Here is a 20883-nt window from a genome sequence, read left to right as displayed (position 1 = left end):
CCTTCTGAAGTATAAGAGAAATCATATCACTAACCTGGCAGTACCTTAGTTCATCAACATCTAAATCCCACACATATGTACGTCCAACTTGGTTTCCAAGGGCAAGTATCTTTTGCCAAGAATCTATTCGATCATTTATAAATTTTTCTGGGTATATATTACTAAACTTTGTTCTTAAGAACCATACTGGAATAACTTCTTTGTTGTGAATTAATTTCTTAAACGTCTTAAAGGGGAAGGTATCATACGTTGAAGTAATGTTCCTATCACCTAATACAACTTCTTTAATTCAGTCATGAGATCAAGGCATTATATCTACCTTTAAAATTCATTACATCAGAAAATCGTTACAATGGATTTTAGAAAAATTTGATTCCGAATCTGTTGAAGTGATGGAGGCATGGAAACATTTTTCAATTGTGAAATGTATAGGAATCATAACTTTATCGCTCAAAGTAAAATGGTCAATATTAAATGTGTGTTTGGAAAAATGTACACCACAGTCAGTTCATTCAGGAAATGTGGTTGAACTGGCAGAAAATGGAACCCATGCGATAGTAGAACTTGCTAAATCGGTAGGAGAGGAAAGTTTGATGATATGACTACTGAAGACGTTCAAGAATTACTGGTAGTAAAGGGGATTATAAAATGGCATCTGAGGTAAACCAAACCAATTCAGAGGCTGATAGTGCAGATGAAAATTCTGAAGTTCTAAATTTTACCCCAAAAATGCATACATGAAGACAAACTTAGCCGAGCAATTAGAATCTTATTTAATGTAGATCCTTCGACTGAAAGGAGCACAAAATTCAAAAGGAAGCTTCAAAAATGCTTAGCTCCATGTCATGAAATTTAGAAAGATCTATCAAGCAAAAGCAAACAAACCCAGATTACTGTTTTTTTTTTTAAAGAGAGCAGAAGATACACGAAATATAGATGCTGCAGAAGAAAGTTCAGGTGAGGATATTCTGCAACAGAGAAAACTCTCATTTGATTGATCTTAGCAGCAATAAAGAGGAAGAAAATTAAATGAACCTAAATTATCTGAAATATATGTATCACAATTTGTAAGATGTTTGTTCAGTTATTACTATTTTTAATAAAATAGTAAGTTTCCGATAGTTATAAAAAAAAGAAAATTATGATTTTTGTTAGCTTTTGGAACGTAACCCCCATTTTTGTACTGGTTCTTAGTCCCGTATAACACAGTTTCGCACTACACGAGATTTTATAGGAACCTAACTACTGTGTTATTTGAGGATTACCTGTACTTTGAATTTGGTGACTTTGAAAAAGTGCTCATATGACTTTTCTAACCTCTTATTTTCTTTTCTATCTCCCCTCCCCATTGTTTTTTAACAGACTTTCCAAGATTGTCATTGTTCTATTGGTACATTTAAACATTTACCCAAAGAGGTGGCCAACATATAAATGCATGCTTTAAAACCTTTTTTCACTTCATGTTTTAGCAAAATATCTAATCCTATTTAGGGTATAATAGCTCAATATTTCATTGTGAACTATCAAAGTTAACCAAAAGCTTTTGTAGGTATTTAACATATGTGTGTTTTGCAATTAGTATTAAACTTGTCATTTATTCTGTCTTCTGTTTCGCTCTGTGTCACACAATAATCCACAATAATAGCAAAGTTAAGCTAAGCATGAAAAGAATGAATAAAAATGTCGATGGGTCACTATTTATTTATGGTAAAAAGAACCTTCATTAAAAGTGCATAATAAATATCAAGCATAAAAAAAAAAAAAGTGGAAGTGAAAATTTAATATTTTATAGTTAACAAAACAATCATCCAAAAAAATAATTTTATAAAGATCAAGGGAATGCGATGATTCCAAAGTGTTAGATTTTTCATAAACATTTACTTTCTAAATTATTTAAAATCAATTGCTAACAAAAAACAAAGCATGTGAATATGTAAAATAATTATCAGAAATTTTTACAAATGTTATGTTTATTTAATAATTATTGATTATACTTACTTCAAGTTTAAGCTCTGATTCAGAAGTTTCAAGTTCTTTAATTCTTTGTAAATGTTGTTTGTAATCTTGTGTTAAATACATTTCAGAAACTTCACAACAGGTAGATTCATTTAAACTTGGAATCTCAGTACAACTTTCAGATGGAATATCAATGATAACACTGCTTTTTATTGTAGAGTCTACTGCATAACCAAGCCTTTCTCCTGCATTATCATCTCTTTTTATTTCCAGCTGACATTTCAAATCACGGACTTGGCCTCTAAGTTGGGTGATTGTTTCTTCTAACTGTTGGTTTTCCTCTTTCATAACTGCTATATCTTTTTGACACTCCTTTTCTCTCTGACAAAGCAACTGATCTGATTCTTGTAATGCTACTTGAAGGGCATTCTCTGATTTCTGTAATTTTGTCACTTCTTTTTTTAAAGATTCTTGATCTTGCTGTACTTTTTCCAACATATGAGATACCTCATTGTGACTGTAGAGTTTTTCTTCTAACTGTTCCTGGACCTATGACACACCCATATATGTTAGTGTTATATGTAAAATTAAAACGACTATTAAAATTTTATAAATTAAAATAAATTTGTGAGAAAGTGATTACACAAAAATAATTTTGTGAATAAAAAATATTAAAATTACTTAATTTTTTTATTTCTAAAATATATTTTTTAAAGATCAATTATGGAATAAGCAAATAAATGAACAGGCAAATTGAGCAGTCCCTTCCTAAGATAATCCAGATGATTAGACAGATGAAGGGACAACTCAATAAACAGTATAAATAAGGCTCAAAAGTTTCACCAAGCTGCCAACTGGCATAATTTCATCTGCAAAATTTCCAAGATTGGTCTACACACCATACACCCCTGATCAATCCTTGAAATCAATCCCACTGCCAACATTATGTAGGCTTAAATTAAGCAATAGTAACTGCACAGGTCACTCAGTAACCTATCACTACCAGCCATTTAAATATTTTTATCTAATGAAATAAAATGCTACCCAATCTATTTTTAGGTGCTGAATTGCAGAGTAAACCACATTTGATACATAAACATCTTAGAGAATTTGATGAATATAATTAAGTCTCCCTATGCTAAATCCTTGTGATGGCACTCAGTGTTAAAAGCAGTGCTTGCTGAAATGCAGTGCTTTGATACAGTACAGGCTGTAAAACTGTTGCCTGTCCAAAGTGATTGTCCCATATTTCTCCAGTCCAAATGATTGGCTGCCTATGCACTGGATCATGTAACAATAGGCTTAAGCATTTGCTGTGAGTTTGTAATAAAAATGGATATCAGGGGTCAGAAAAATTACTTCTAGAAAGATGTAATTGTCTAATATTAATTTATTTTTGGTTTCGATTTCATACCTTACATGTCACTGTTTCAGTTTGAAGTGTCAGTTGGATTATAACTTTCTGATGGATAAATTAATTTGGATTACAGGTTTTTGGTCAACTGTTGTTAGTGGACTTCATATTGTGTGCAGCTGATTCTGTAAGTGTAATTCTTATTTCAATTTTTATAAGGCTTCTTGCCATTTTTAGTGTCAGGGTTCAGGAATCACAGCCTGGCACACCAAATTCAGCAGTCACTAATCAGCCACTGATATAATTACCAATTTGCAAATGCACTGGCTTAAATTCCACATTCGAATCATTACTGTCCACAACAGTGCTGTCATGAGACATTTTTTGCACCCTAAGCAAATCAAACCTTTGCCTAGGGCACATGGATTACCAATAAAATTAAATAATCCACACAACAGCAAAGCACCCCTTTGCACAATGGTACCCTAGGCATTGCCTGGATGCCTACCATACCACGACAACACTAATCTGCAATACTAAAAAATAAAATATTAAACCTTTATAATTACATTTATTGTTGACAGCAGATTTATTGTTGACTTTATTTTTTTGATTCTGATTCACAGATATTATGCACTTGATTGTGGAAATTCAATCAAGCATGGGAAAGCAGCAGAAGCAAATCTGGCTCTCAAATTCTTATTTTTTAAATTAAAAAAAAAAAATTTAAAGCATATATTGAAAAACTTACATTTATTTTAAAACTTAAAAATATATTTTTGCCATAGATGCTTGAAACATATTCCACAGGATTTTTTTTTTTTTTTTATGTGAACTCCAAACACGAGAGGTATTAGAACCTATAGTACTTAGTACCGTGCTTGGGTTGGAGGTTGAGAAGACAAAAAAAGATATTTGTTGACATTGGACTTGAACTTCTGTAGATTGTAATTTTCAGAAAATACGTATGAAGGAAGATTGTTTCAGAAAACGGCAGTTGAATGAATAAATGAGGAAGATGAAAAGTTGGTTCTGTGGGTTGTTTGAAGTTGAACAGTAAATGGATGCGGGCTGGTGGCAGCACGTGTTCGGACTGTTTTGAAAGAGAGCGGGAATTATAAAAGCCAATTCAGAAGAACAGTGCCAATGGAAGTATCTGTTGAAGAGGCATGCAGCAGAAACAGTACGTCTATGAGAAAGCGAGTGGAGAGACTCTGTTAGAGATGAATCATTAATTAACCTAACTGCCCTCTTCTGAATGGAATCAAGAAGCCTGAGAGAGGTTTTGGGGCACCACCCCAGATGTGGGAACAATATTCCATGGCATGGCGGATTTGCGATTTATACAGAGTGAGCAGCTGTTTGGAAGAAAAGTAACGCCGAGAGCGAAAGAGAAAACCAAGTTTTTTCAGATGCAGAGGAAGCAATATTTGTAATGTGATTGTGCCAAGAGAGAGATTAGAAGTCAGGGTAATCCCCAAAAGAGATATATCATTTTGCCTAGTAATCGGAGTAGCACCAAAGATGAGCATAGGAGCAGAAGAATCCTTTTTGCGAGATATAAGACAAGACTGAGTTTTAGAAGGGCTGAAATCAACTAAGTTGTCTTTGCCCCACTGGAGAATTACCTGAAGATCGGCATTTAAGGAATTGGTAGCAGATTTCCAAGAAGTTGAAGCTAATTGGGCAGGACAAGGTTTCTCAAAATGGAAAGTGGAATGCAATGTGCTATCATCGGCAAAACTATGGATAGGATTTCCAGTCAATAGAAGAAGATCATTAATATACAAGAGGAAAAGAGTGGGGGAAGAACTGAACCTTGGGGGACACCGGCATTAGTCACCCTCAGTGAGTGATCAGAGAGAAAACTGGATAACCAATTATGAAAAACAGTTGGCAAACCATAAGATGGTAGCTTGTTTAGAAGACCTTTATGACAAACACGATCAAAAGTCTTTGAGATGTCAAGAGCAACTACTTGTGTTTCACCGAACCTTTTCATTGAATTAGTCCATAAATGGGTAACATAAGCCAGAATATAACCAGTGGATCGACACTGACGGAATCCATACTGGCGATCGTTGATCAGACGGAAGGTTTCTAGGTGGTTTAAGAGTTGGTGGTTAACTGATTTCTCCATTACTTTAGAAAGAGTAGAAGTAATTGCAATGGGAAGATAATTGGATGGGAGGGATTTGTCACCCTTTTTAGGAACTGGCTGGATATGAGCAAATTTCCAAGCAGAAGGAAAAACACCTTTGGAATAAGAAAGTGAAAAAATGCGGCAAAGAATAGGAGTAAGTTCAGGAGCACAGGTTTTGAGAACAAGATTCATCAAAATCCTTCTGATATCCTTTTGACGGAAGACCACAGGAGGCACTGAATGGAGCATGTTGGAATGGTGGGAGGTGTTTTACCAAGATCATTAATACATGAGCTGGAAGAAAAATGGGATGCTAGCAGGTCAGCTTTATCCTTGGCTGAAGTGACAACAGAACCATCTGGTTTGGACTAAGGTGGGAGAAGAGATGGGCAAAAGTTGCAGCCAATAGCTTTTGCAAGAGACCAGAATGCCCGGCTACAATTAGGGCAAGAAGCAAGTTTTCTACTCTTAGCCTGTTCAAACTCTAGTTTGGACTGATTAATAACTGCTTTACAATTGTTGCGAGCTTTGGTGTAGGCAGAAAATGAAACTGAAGAATTAGAAACAAGCCAATTACGATATGCAACATTCTTCTCTTGAACAGCCATAGCACATTTATTGGAAAAATTAAGGTTTAGATAAAGGATGAGATTTTAAAGTGGAGTGTGTGATAAAGGATTCCATTCCTGCAAGAATAATTTCACTGACACGATCTGAGCAAACATTGACATCAGAAGTTTTGAAACAGTAATCCGACCAAGGAAAAGAAGAAAAGAAGTCTTGCAGGTCATCCCATTTTGCATTCTTGTAATGGCAAACAACAAGAGGTTGGGAATAGCCATGAGATAAAGGTTCCATTGGAGAAGAGACAATCACCAAGTTGTGATCTGAAGTGCCTAAAGGACTTCTCACTTTGACCGTGTACTTCGAAGGTTTGTTTGTGAGAAAAAGATCAGGCATATTGGCTGTATGCTTAGGATTGTCCGGTATTCTTGTAGGTAACTGAACAATCTGTGCTAGGTCACTAGTAATTGCAAAAGCCTCAGCATCTCGACCTGCTGGGTCGATGTGACTAGAAAACGGAAGACAGCTGGAGTTGTGAACATTAAAATCGCCAAGGAAAATTACATAACTGTTAGGATAGTTGGATTGGAGAAAGTCAAGTTGCAAAGAGAGAAAGTCAAAGAGCTCCAAGTGATTAGTGGAGTTGGGAGAATGGTAGAGACAACAGATGAATTTGACACAATGAGGTAGAGAGATTTTAAGCCAGAGAAAATCAAAGAAAGGAGGTTCCAAATTGCCAGGTCTCTGACAGGGAATATCAGAACGGACATATGCACAAGTACCACCTTTGAGGTGAAAGGAATCATACAGCGAATAATTTGGGCATCAGATGAGCAGTAGTTGAATCAACCGATAACTGAGATTCTGTCAGAAAAAGTACATGGGGTTTGGCAGACTGCAAGTGGATATCGTTGAGATTAGAATTGAGACCACGTATATTTGTGAAATGAATTAGGAAGTGCTTGGGAGGTTTAGATCTTTTCGCAGATAAGCTTGCTCTATTAGTTTGACAATTCATGGTGTATTCAATAAAAATAAAAATAATTAAAAATTATTTTTATTTTTAGTGTTAATATAATTAAAAAGGATGCTTATATGAAGGAAGAGAAAAAAAAAAAAGCTAGAATTAAGGTTTAAAGATTTGGCTGTTTCCTTAATTTTTTTCTTTTCCAAACAGGTTGAATTGAGGCAACACACAGCACAATTTTCTTTCCAAATTACATATTTGTATAACCCTTTGTGAATGCTTCCAATGCTACATTTCATTGTTAATAATAACTGCATTATCACACAAATTTTGCTGAGACTTGCATCATCATCTTACACAACAAATAAGTGAAAGCCTTAACTACAAATCAATAGGCATTTCATATATTTTTAATGTTTTATTTTTGAATACACATCAGCTGTGTTATGTGTGTTATGTTATTCACTGTATTTCGATATAATTAGCAATGGACTCACAATCTTGCAAATATCAGGAGGGCCACTACCATAATGGCAAGTGGACGAAATTTAACAAAAATCACAAGCCCAACATTAAACCTCAAAAAATTTTTTCAATCCTAACAACTTCTCTTTGCAAAATTAATACAAAATATTAATTATCCATGTACAGATTATTCAGTTTACAGGTTCCAGGGCCAATTTCTTGTCACCCTCTGTCACTAAGGGTAATGGTGTCATTCTGCATCCATTTCTCTGAAACTAAGTGACGTCATAAAATTGGCAGTTTATGATGTAAAATTCTGATGTTATTTGTTATTTGGTTTTTAGGAGCATTAGCAACTAAGGCCATATTGCTCCGGGATATGCGGTGGTCATTCCCTGACCTTCCCGCATCCTCCGTATTTGGTGGTGACGGGTTCGAACCCCGGTCTAATCAAGAAGCGTGTGCTACGCACTGTTGCTCCTTCCCACCTGGCCACGGAGACGCCTGTAAAATTCTGAATCAACCTGTGCAGACAGAATAAGTAAAGCAAGAAAGGGCAAAAAGCCAATTAAATAAAATATGGAGCAAAAGAGAAATAACAATGATTAAGCTTATTTTACCTTATGGAGCTAAGAGATGGATACGAAATAAAGGAATCAACTAAACACTGCAGTCTTCGTAAATAAGAGTGTGAAGAAAAATAAATGAACAAACAGTTTCTTCTACATTATATGGAGCTGAAATATGTCAGCTTGCACCCTCTTCCATTGAGTTTTCTCTGTTGAATACTGACTGTTAACATAGATGATCACCAAAATATCATCTCATGTAAAACGATGTAAAATTTAAACTGGGTACCACTGAAGAAGTTGCTTCAGATTAACCACTGGGTGCAGTGATCTTCTTGGAAGGCTCTATCTTGGTGTTTTTAGTGGAGTCATGCTGGCTGACCTTATACCAAGCAGAAATGTTCATTAACCTAAGTGCACAGGGTCTTTGAGACCCCACATGATGTCATGCTTTTCTTCTAATCAGTCCATACAGCTCAAACTCCTAATACCATTCAACAAGTGTTTTAATATCTTCATCACTGAAAATTCCAGATCTCTGCTAGTTGTGTAAGCAGGAAAACTGCAGGATCACGTTAAGCCTATTCTCGATAATTATATACACATGCTGAAAAACAGGAATTTAAAATTAGTGACATCTCTTGCACACAATTATTGAAGTAAGCTGGCTTTACGTTTTATAGCAATATATTCAATTGCATTCTTCCTCTTGATCAGACTATGCATTCTTCTTCAAGTCACAGCTCCCTGAGGAGCTGTTGTGGCCACCAACAAATTCCTCAAACTGCATCAATCATGTGCTATACAAGCACATGATCGATGCACATGAGTGATGCTATACAAGCAGCATCGCAAAGTGTCATGCCCAGAAGTTCACCGATCCCATCCTTCCACCTCGTTGCAGGTCTTCCTCTGCACCTCTTCTCGGTTTTTCCTTCCATTATATTTTTGAACAGAACGTTTTCCCTTCTTACTATATGACCACAAAACTTGTTTTCTTTTGTTGATGCTATTAAGAAGAATTTTAGGCCTGCAAATTTTATTCAATACCCACTCATTTGTTCTTCGATCCAAGGAAGAAATACGCAGTATTCTCCTGTAACACTACATTTCAGATGCCTCAATTTTCTTCCTGTCAATTCTCTTCAGATTCCATCCTTCACATCCATAAGTGGCAACTGTAAAAATTAACGAATCAATGATTCTCAGTTTTGTCTTTAGAGGCATATCATAATCTCTCAATAATTTTATCAGATCAGTGACCAAAGTTTTAGCAATTTCCTGTCATCTCTTTATATACATTACGGTTTTGGGAACGAGAGTAGCCTTGTGCAGGCAAAGCTTTTATGGCTCCGGAAAATAGAGAAGTTTTTTCTGTTTTATTAACTTAAATTGGATTAAATTGGCATATTAACTTATTTTCTAAAGTAGCTTTATATTCCTAGTTACAACACTTAGTTTAAATTTTAAATTTCAACCTCAAAGGCAGAATGCGCTGGTCCCACAGGAAATAGTAGTTTTTGGTGACTATTGTCAGGAAAACGGGGAACATGGTATGTAAAAAGGATAGGTGGAACAGAACCAGGGTATGTCTGCCAGAGGCAAAGGTTTACGTAGAGCAGATATCTTTTAAGGGAACAAAAGGTGATATTGTTGTACACGTTGGCACTAATGATATTAAGAGACTGGTGGAATTACTTAACAAGTACAGGTCACTGTTGAAAAAAAAGCTGTGAATTAAGGCTGAATTTGAAAGTGCCTGCAATTCTGCCAAGACACGATAGGAGAGAGGATATGATAAGAGCCTTGTCGATCAATTCGGCCCTGGAAACATTGTGCAAGGCTCAAGTGGTAGAATTTTTTTCAGCCTGGTCTGTACTTGTTAACAGGAGAGACTGCTTCAACAGGGATGGGATACACTTAAATAGAAAGGGTGCAAGAATATTTTCTGACGCTATCGAGGCAGTGTTAGGTGGGTCGGAAAACTGCTAGCTTGAGTGATACAAGGACTAATAGGTTAACAGTAGCCACTGGCAGAGATGAAAGTGGTTCTTGAACTGCTTCTATTGGAATGAGCAGCAGCATGGAAAACAAGATGCAGGGTATTTCAGAGATTGCTGGGAGTCATTGCGGTAAAAGTAAACACATGGGTTGTGTTAAGATAGCTAAGGATAGGAACAGGTGCATGTATACTTGAGTGTACACCAATGCTAGGAGGTAGGTAAATAAATTTGATGAATTTGAGGTTTTGCTCAAAACATCAAAGCAGATATTGTTGGGATATCAGAGACATGGTGTCACACAGGAATGCAGAACCGGAATTTGGGGAGTACAATGTGTAACAGAAAGGATAGGAAGGGTTATGCTATTAGTTAAGAAATACATAAAATCCAAGGAAGTGAAGCCAGTCAACATCGCTGGACAGTGCAGTGTCGAGTCAGTTTGGTGAGACATAAGCAATGGGAGATCAAAATTGAGAGTAGGTGTGTGCTATAGGCCTAATGACTCTGATGAGTATAATAAGAAACTGTACAGGGAAATAGAGTGGGTGAGTAAATCAGAGAGTCTTAATAATGGGGGATTTTAATTTTCCCAAATATTGACTGGAATTTGTGGGTTGGTCACTCACACACTAGCAAGGCTTTTGTGGATTTATTGGATGATTGTTTTCTAGATCAGGATGTTCAGGAGGCAACTAGAGGGAGTAATACTCTTGATTTGATTATCAGTAGTGATTCTTCATGCATTAAGAATCTGCAAATAAAGGAACCACTACGAGGCAGTGATCACAGTGGGCTGAAGTTGGATTTACTCAAAGAGGTAACTACCATCAGGGGTAAAGAGAAGGGTTTTTGCTTTCGTAAAAGTGACTACAGTGGTCTGAGACAGTATTTAAATTCTATATGGTAGGATCAACTGATGATGTTACCAACAGCAAATTCAAAATGGGAAGCACTCAAAGAACTTATCTTGGAAGCTACTAGGCTTTACATACCAACTAAGAAATATTGTTCAAGGTTTAGGCCTAAATGGATGTCAGATGAACTAATGAGACATATGACAGAATAGAAAAATGCATGGGCTATACAAATTAACACATGACAAAGAAGCCTATGATATATACAAGTTGATCTGTAACCAAGTTACAAAGGAGGTCTTTGGCAAGGGATGCAAAGAAAAACAGCAAAGAGTTCTTTACTTATGTAAACTCTAGAAGGAAGGGGATGAATCAGATTGGTCCACTTGATATCGATAGGTCAACTGTTGATGATCCTGCTCAGATAGCTAACAAACAAAATGACTATTTTGCATCGACATTCACACACAAGAAGTTATTCAGCGAGGGGAATGCCAGAGGTGTATTCAACTCTGGCAGTAAGCTAGAGATTCTTGTAATAACTGAGTAAAGTGGAGGAGAAATTGTTGAAGATAAACACAAGAAGGGCACCTGGGGTGGATGGGATCTATCCAGTTATATCAAAGGAGGCAGCAAAGGAAGTAAGCAAACCCTTATAGCCATAATTATGAGAGCTTCCTTGGACTCAGGGGAAGTACCCATGGACTAGAGATGTGCAAATGTGACCCCAATTCACAAAGGAGAATCAAAGGCTCACACAAGTAATTACAGACCTGTGAGTTTAACTTCTGTTCCAGGAAAATTAATGGAGGCACTGGTTAAAGAAGAACTGCAGGATCATCTAGACAAGACTTCAGTTATAGCTCTGACACAGCATGGTTTTGTTAAGGGAAAGTCTTGCCTGACCAATTTTATTGGATACTACGATGTGGTCACAAAAGAACGAGATGCAGAGAATAATTTGATATCATATATTTGGATCTTAGAAAGGCTTCTGATACTGTTGCACATGGAAGACTGCTGAACAAATTGGAGCAGTGTGGCATTGGAGGCAAATTGCTGCTATGGATAAAGGGATGGTTGAGTGGGAGAAGACAGAGTGGCAATCCATGGTCACTGCTCATCATGGACTAATGTTATTAGTGGAGTCCCTCAGGGTTCAGTGTTGCATCCATTGTTGTTTTCTGTATTTATAAATGATATTGATGATGGTATATCAAGCTTAATGTCTAAGTTTGCAGATGATACAAAAGTTGGCAGGGTTGTTAAGGACACTAATGACAGTACACTGCTGCAACAGGATCTAGAAAAGTTGAGCAGATGGGCTGAGAGGTGGCAAATGAAGTTTAACATTGACAAATGTAAAGTACTACATATGGGAAGCAGTAACCCCAGAGTATCATATCAACTCTGTGGTACTACACTGACAGTGGTAGAGAATGAGAAGGACCTGGGGGTAATTGTGCAGGCAGATATGAAGTTTTCTGAGCAGTGCAGATGGTCTGCAAGAGTAGCTCATGGTGTCTTGTCAATGATATACAGGAATTTTTCTAGCAGGGATAAGGAGGTGATTATCCCCTTGTATAAGGCAATGGTCAGGCCACACCTTGAGTACTGTATGCAAGTCTGAAGACCTCATTTTAAGAAGGATGTAGAGCTGTTGGAACGAGTACAGAGAAGGGCAACAAGATTAGTGAATGGAACAAAGGGTTGCTCTTACAAAGAAAGGCTTAAGTTTTAAGTTTTGCAAATTACAGTGTCTGGAGACTAGGCACCTGCGAGGTGATCTGATTGAGGTGTATAAAGCCTTGAATGGTTTGAGCATGCTCAATGCTGATGGGATTCTTCCTCTTGCTCAGAATAATCACCTGAGAGGGCATAAATTCAAATTGAGGAAAGACAGATGTAGGATAGATGTGCAGAAGTTTGCCTTTAGCCAGGGGGTAGTTGGTTGGTGGAGCAGACTTTCATCCTTTGTTGTGAAAGTTGATAGCCTAAATAAATTTAAGGATGAGCTGGACGGGTATTTGGAAAGAACGGAGGGGTGAAATGGGAGGGTTTTTTTTTTTTTTTGGCTGATGCTGCATAGGCTTGCTTTCTTGCGTCATGCGCCTCTACTAATGCTACATCATTTGAACAGTTACTATTTTTATTTATTCTTGATCCTAAGTAATCAAAGTCATCAACTTCTTCAATATCTTGCCCATTAACCTTCACCTTACTGGAATCAAGATTATCACTAATCACCATAATTTAGTTTTACGCATATTCAGAAACAATCCTTTTTTCTTACTTGCTTCACATACTCTCCTCAGAGTTTCTTTAAGATGATCCTTAGAATTACAAATTAGCACAGTATCATCTGCATAACTAAGGTTGTTTATCTTCCTCCTTCAATTTTGATGCCAGTCTCTAAATCTTCCAAAGCTTCACGCATTATATCTTCGGCATAAAGATTAAAAAAGTGAGGTGACAAAATACAGCCTTGCCTGACATTGTGAAAAAAAAATCAGCGTTTCCCATGTTCATTCTCACAGTTCCTGGTACAGTAGCTTAATCAGCTGAATTATGTGGATTGGGAAACCCATAATAGTCATAGTTTCTCATGTGAAACACATTCAAATGCTTTTGCATAATCTATAAAACACAAAATTACTGTAACACTGAATTCTTTGCATTTTTCAATAATCAGTTGTAGGCTTAAGATCTGATCTCTGGTTCCTCCACCCCTTCTGCAACCTGCTTGCTCTTCTGGTATTTCTTCAAGCTTTCTTGAGATTCTGTTCTATATGATTTTAAGAAGAATCTTGCTAGTGTGAGAAATTAGGCTAATAGTCCTGTAATTTAAGCAAATTTTCAGATCTCCTTTTTTTGGTAAGGGGATGAAAATTGTTTCTTCCAATCTGATGGTCACCGTCCCGTTTCCTAAATTTTCACAATCATTTTAAAACTCTCGAGCCCTTCACACCTGTAGCTTTAATCAATTCCGCTGGGATTTCATCAATTCCAGGTGACTTGCCACACGTTAGTTCTCTGATGGCTTTTTCAACTTCTTCCTTCAGTGGAACTGGTTCATGATCACACTCTTGAAAAGGGGTGGCACAGATCATTAGTGCCAGCAGGTGCTCGGAAGAACTGCTCACAGTATTCTTTTCACCTTCCTTTGATTGTGTTCTCCTCTGTTAAAATTTCTCTTTGGAGTCCTTAATTACATTAAGGTTTGGTCGGAACTTTTGTCTTAAGGACTTAATTACATCATACATCTTTTTAGTGTTGTTTCGTTTGTTGTGGTATTCGATTTCTTTATACTTTCAATTGATATAATCCTGTTTGTCCTGGTATAAACAGCGCTTGATGACTTTGCTTAGTTCCTGATACTCTTCATTTCCTTATACACCCTGGGCTTTTGCAGTTCTTCTCTGTTCAATAAGTTTAAATGTGTCTTCTGTAATCCAAGGCTTCCTGATCTTTGACCTTTCTCTAATGTGTCTATTTGCCGAATCCTTAATAATGCTTTTTGTATTTTCCCGCATTTCCTCAGGCAGCATATCGTCATCTAGTTCTAATAGAGCTTGAAAACGGTTGCCTGTTTCAAGCACATAATCATTTGGAATATTTTCTACATCCAATTGTCTAGAGAAAACCTTATTCGTGATCTTTTTCAGCTTCAGCACGATGTGGAGTAGCTGATGAGCACTGCCACGATCTGCTCCAGGAAGTGGTTTTGCTGTGATTACACTGGAATTAGTTAAATTTCTGTTTATACTCCGGCATGACAACCAAGTCAGTAGAGTTTACAATAAATCATAAATACAAATATTTATCGTATTTAGTAGTCACGGGCTTGAACCCCGGTCCACTCAAGGAACGCGTGCTATGCACTCTCACTCCTGACCACTGGGCTACATCAGGCTCAATGCCGCCTTTGCTGCATAAGGATATAATCAATTTGATTCCTTATTTTATGATCAGGAGATTTCCATTTGTAGAGCCTTCTTGGGTGCTGCTGAAAGACTATGCATGAGAGGGCATAAATTCAAATTGAGGAAGAATGGCTGCAGAAGTTTGCTTTCAGCCAGCAGGTGGTTCATTGTTAAAAAAAAAAAAAAAAAAAAAAACCCTTTCATTTGTTGTAGAAGTGAGTAGTTTGAATATATTCAATGAAGAACTAGACAAAATATTGGAGGGGACAGCCAGGTTGTGTGAGAAGGTGGGTTTTTTTTGTTTTTTGGTGATGCTTTATAAGCTTGCTTTATCATATCATTTGCCACTAGTATAGTCTCTCTCTCTCTGGCTTTGTGTCGTGGAAGAGTCTGGATGGCATCCAATTATTGATGCACGCAGGTTTTTTTTTGAATAAAATTTCGCTTGTCATCAGGAGTAGACTGGGTCAAAAATTCTTACCGGGGAAAACTTGTAAATCACACCGGCCTCTGCCCCACCAGGGTTTACCCAGTAAGTCTTATGGCTAGTCTGCCTCTGGTCAAGATAATAAGAGAGCTAATATTCAAAACTCCGAAATAATAGAAGCAATGAAAAACTGTCTAGAGTGCTGCAGAGGGGGTTTAATTTTAAAAAAAAATTATTAAAAATGGTTATATAAAAAAAGTGTATTTTTCACAGTTGTGTTCAGAGTAAAAATAAAGGTAGCATCAAAAAGCAAATAATTTAGAATTATTTCTTGCTGGTTTTTATGGTTATAAGGTTATAAATGGGGCAATTTTACCTAATTTATTTAATGAGGTGCACAAGATTCTCAAAACACAGCGTGCCAAATTAAGGGTTAATGCCTCACTTTCCAATAAAACTGTTTCTCTTAACAGTTTGTTTCCTTATTCCTTCACTCAAATTGATCTAGCACCTGAACAGCCTTATTTTCAGAATATCATCCATACCACAAAAACCATTGATGCCTCACCATAAGTCTTTCCTCTAATCTGCATGTTTTTTTTTTTAGGTCCCCCCCCCCCTTTTAGTAGCTCTTTGGCCCTTGTGTAATTGTATTTACATAATAATAATGTTATTTAAGTCATTTTCTGTGTTTGTATTTTTAATATTTGTTTGATGTAAATAAGATTTGTATCTTTTCATTTGCATCCTCTCTCTCACACACACACACACACACAGTATTTGTTACCGTATAACACCAATTGTGCTCTGTCAAGCATAAGCAGCATAATTCTCATTAACAGCACTCTCCTCAGGTGGCCAGAGTCTTCTGCTAAATATTCTACAGATATAAATGCATTGCCCCAAATCACTTCATGTTGCACATCCCATTTTGTAAAAGAGCCTCTTTCTTTAATCTGTTCAGGCAGCAATATTCTGGCTTGAAGCAATTCCAGAATATTGCTCATTCCAAGTATCAAGCTGACTTTCTGTTCCTACTTAGTGAGCCTTTATGATTCTTTCACAGAACCATAAAGTGACTCCAGAAAGAAATTATTATTTGCCCAATTTTTTACTGGAGTCACTTTTAATTATATTTTTCCATGCCTGTTGTTTACACATGATCTGGATAATGTACATTTTTAAATTTCAGTCCTGTGAGTGCATCATGACAGTATAGAGGTTTACCCTTGTCACTCATTTGGAGAGGGTTCAGTTTGAAATCTCACTGGAGAAATTCTTAAAAGCCTGTTTTAATCTCATTAGTAACTATTCCAGGTTTTTCAGCTTGTACAAACATAAATCAGTCCATAAACATACAATCATAACATCTGTACAATATGAGCCTAATATGCTGGTTGATCCATAAGCCAACCAATTGTACATGCTAAATCTGCTCTGTAATTCAGTTTTACATCTACATAATGACCTCCAAAGTGACAAAATTTAATTACAATTTTCCTGTAATGAAAGTTATATATAACAAAATTATAAGTTATATAAAGTTTAAAAATTGCTAAGTGATGAATTAAAGTTAATCACATTTATTCAGTATAATATATTTAAAAAAAAAAGAAAAAAGGTGGGGGGGGAATATAGTATTACCAACCTTTTCCATTTCTTTTATTTTCTGCATCAACCCTCTTTGAGCTTTTTCCAGTTCCTTTATTCTTTCCTTCAGCATGTTCTCACGCAGTTCTGCTTCACCAAGCTCTTGTATCAAGTCACTAGGTTTCCTTCCATCTGATGTCTGCCTCTCATGAAGTAATGCACACCTCAGACGAGATTCTATTTCTTCCAAGTGTGTTACACGATGCCTGAGATTTTGCTCAGATATTTCCAACTCTTCAATTTTTTCTTTATATCCCTTTTCTAATGAAGCAACAATTCTATCTGCATGTTCAAGGGTTTCTCTGTAAGCTGTTTCTTTCTGCTCCATCTCATCTAACTTCTCTACTAGATCATTTTCTCTTTGTTGAAGTTCCTGTAGTCTGTCAAATAGGTTACTTCTGTTAACTCTTGAATTTTCCTGATCGTTATCATATTCAGAATTTAAACTACCAGTTATGTTGTCAACTTCCATGCGAAGGTGAACAATATGCTCTTCTAATTCGGAAATTCTACTGTGGTATAGTTCTTCTTTAGTTTTCAGATCTTTCAGATTTAGCTGAAGTTCTGATTCTAGCTGTTGCTTTTCTTTTTGCAAAGCTTGTGCAGTAATGGATGCTTTTTCCTCTATATCCTTCAATTTTTTTTTTAGTTCTTCTTCTATCAAATGATGTTCATCTTCCAATATCTTTAAATCTTTTTCGTGCTGGGTTTTCAGTTGATAGAGATGTTCCTCTTTAACCTGGAGTTTTTCTTCTAAATTTTTTTGTTCTTGTAATAAACAAATTAGACTATTGTTATACTCTGCTTCTTTTAATGTCATTGACTCAATCTGTTCTCTTAATTTCTTTTCTTCTAATACAAGATGTGTTTTTAAAATATCAAGCTGAGCTTTAAATTCTTCCTTGATTTTCAGTACATTACTTTTTTCCACTCTAATCTGTACACGCAATTCAGACAGAACTCCTTTCAGTTCTTCAAGGTCCTTGCACAATGTGGAGTATTTACATTCTAATTCTTCTTTATTTAAAGAGGAAGCATTTTCTTCTTTTGCCCTTTCAAGAATCACAATTTTGTTCAAATAATCACTTTCTTTAATTCCCAGATTGTGTATTCTACCTTCTAATTCTGTTATAGTTTTGTTCTGATTCTGTTGCAAATCACTTATTTGTTTTTTGTGTTTCATTTGTAACTCACTAAATTCTGAGTGTAGTTTAACAAGTTCAACTTGAAGGGAATTTTTTTGTACTTCAAGTTCAGAAACTTTATTCACTAGAGCTGACTTTTCTACTTCAAGATCTTTAATATTTTCCTTAATCTTTTTCTCTGCTTGTTCCCATTTACTATGCTGATTTTCTTTTTTATGATAAAGCTTCTCACGAATTTCAAGCTCTTTTTCAAACTCACTACTGATTCTTTCAAGGTGCAGCAATCGTTCTTTTAATTGTTGTTCACTTTGTTCTAGACTAAAAATTCTATCAAGAATATAATACTCTGTTTTATTCTTAACTACAAAATTTTGTTCACTTGATTGTTCATTTGTTATAGTTACCAAATCATTACTGTTTGAATTAGTTACATTGTTAGATTCACTTGGTGAATGTAAATACCATTTTGTATTATGAGGTGTCATAACATTTTGATTTTGTTCATCAATATGGGAATAAGCAACATCCTTTTTGCATTTGCCTATGTGTGTTTCTAAGGAATGTAACTTCTGCCAAAGTGACAAGTTAATTTCATCCATTTGATGAAGCTGCTCTTGCAAATGATTGTCCTCTTTCTCTAACACATTTAATCTCCACATTAATTCTTGCTGTTGGGGACTTTGTGAATTAACAGCTAAAATATTCTGTTGTGTCTGCTCTTCAATATTTTGTAAATTTTTTACAATTTCTACGGAAGAGGATGGAATAGTAGTGTGAACTGAATCCATATTTGTTATCAGAAACTGGCTATAACCATCTGTTTTACTTTCTGTTTGTGTGGAAACGTCTGTAAGGAAATTATTCAATGTGTGTGTAGAAGCAATGCATGTTGTTGAATGTTGCAGAACACAGGAAGAAGATGGGTTTAAATTTAGAGAAGGAACTGTATGTTTACTTGGAGATTCTTCAGATTCTGGTAATTCATCGGAAGGTTTCAGAACTGATGAATTAACTTCCTTATGATTTACTGTCTCCATGGTCTGAACACACATGTCATTATCTTTGCAGGATATTTTTGAATCCTGAACATTTACTGTAGGGGCTTCTGCAGAATACATATGCTGTTCAAGTTGTGATAGTCTGTACTGCAAATTAGTTTCAGAAACTTCTAAATCATGAATTTGTTCTTCATATTTCTGAATAAGAACTTCCATGTAAGAAATTTGTGAATGAAGTTCAGTTTCCATTTCTTCTTTAATCTTTAGACATGATGAGCACGTCTCCAGTTTTCGCTTTGTTTCTGCAAGTTCTTTTTGAAAGTGATTATCTTTCTCTTGAAGAAAGATAAGTTTCTCTCTGAGCTTTTGTCCTTCTAAACGAGCATCATTTTCTGCTTCTTCTAGTTCCAAAACCTGTTCCTGAAGAATATACTTTTCTTTTTCCAGCTTAGTTAAACGTTCTTGTAAATTACAAATTTCTTTATCTAATTTTTCTTTCACCTTTTCCATTTCATTTAATTGGTGACATCTAGTTTCACTGAGGCTACAATTTTCAGAGAGAAGGTTTCTTACTTGCTCCTCCTTAACTGAAAGTTCTTTTTGCATTTTTGCAATTAAAGCTTGTGAATGATGTAACTTTTCTGATAAGGCTTTTTCTCTACTTTGTAATTTATTGATCTTTTTAATCATTTCTTCTTTTATTTTCTTCATCTCAGCTTCATATGTTCTATTGGAAAGTTCTTCTGAAATGTCACTTTGAGAGACACTTGGTATAGCCCTGTGATCATCAGATTCACAGTCAGATGTTCTAGAAAGCAAGTCTTCTTCAGATGTATGCAGGTCCACAAGACTGCCAGGTCCAATGGAATCACCTCGCTGGCTTTCATCTCCTAGACCTTCATCTTCACTTGTTACAGTACCTAGAGAATCATCTCCCAAGTCTCCACTTTTGCCAGTTTCACCACTATCTGATACAGTAACTTGTTTTTGATCTAATTCAATAAGGAGCTTTTGTACTTCTTCTTTGGCTGATACATAATCTATATAGAGTTTCAAATTTTTTTCCACAAGCTCTTGCTCAGATCTCTCCAGTTCAGTTACTTTCTGAGACAGATCATTCTTAACAGATTCAAATTCTGCTACTTTCACTTCAAGATCACCACACGTTTGTCTTAAGTTTTCACAACTATTTCTTAATTGTGTATTTGCCGATTTCTGTTCATGCAATTTATTCTGAAAGCCAGAAGATAAATCTAAATCAATTGTAAGTTTATTTTGAGGCTCCAACTGCTCATTGCTTTCTATTTTATTATTTTTGAGATCCTTTTCACTGCAACTAGATATCTGCTGAGAGACCATAGTTTGATCTTTTTTACTTTGATCTTCCAAATCCTAAAAGAATAAAATTAGTAAAAAATTATTTTTTCATATAGCAAACAATAAAAATAACATGAAATTTTATAGCTGAATTATAAAAGTTCCCCAGGAATGAAGGCATTTTTTATATTTTTATTACAAATACAAAAATAAAATATGATAATGTTTATCTTATAGCAACAGTTTGCAACCTTTTTTGATTTGTGACCCCCTTTCAACATACTTTTTTATTGCAAACCGCTAAGCCTATATTCTCTGAAGCTGTACAGTTGTTCTGAACTTTTATTATAAAATTATTTCCAGTACTACATTTTTATAATCGATATTGCTCACTATGTAAGGGCGCATGATCTAAACCACAACTAAATATTAAATTTTGAACTGAACCGCATAAATTAATATTAAAATATTTTGTAGTTTACAAAAATATACCTATGTAAATCTCAACAAATGCCATTACAGAATTTTTTGTGCAAACCCCTGGGTAT

The 20883-nt window shown here is 35.7% G+C and overlaps 1 protein-coding gene across 4 annotated transcripts in view; it reads right to left on the bottom strand.

The window, feature by feature from the left end:
* LOC150078211 (uncharacterized) overlaps nt 1-20883 on the bottom strand; it is a 446657-nt gene that overhangs the window by 121132 nt on the left and 304642 nt on the right. For all 4 annotated transcript variants that reach the window (XM_090385062.1, XM_090385063.1, XM_090385064.1 and 1 more), the window contains 2 exons: nt 16874-20410; nt 1999-2505 (listed from right to left, as the gene is read on the bottom strand). In XM_090385062.1, coding sequence (XP_090241188.1) covers nt 1999-2505; nt 16874-20410 — 4044 coding nt within the window. The remainder of the gene's footprint in view (nt 1-1998; nt 2506-16873; nt 20411-20883) is intronic.

This window comes from Mastigoproctus giganteus, chromosome 11, assembly GCF_048544385.1.
Source record: "Mastigoproctus giganteus isolate SK-2022 chromosome 11, ASM4854438v1, whole genome shotgun sequence".
NCBI lineage: Eukaryota > Metazoa > Arthropoda > Arachnida > Uropygi > Thelyphonidae > Mastigoproctus > Mastigoproctus giganteus.
Note: the sequence above shows the minus strand (reverse complement) of the source record. Positions and strands in the feature narration are given on the sequence as shown.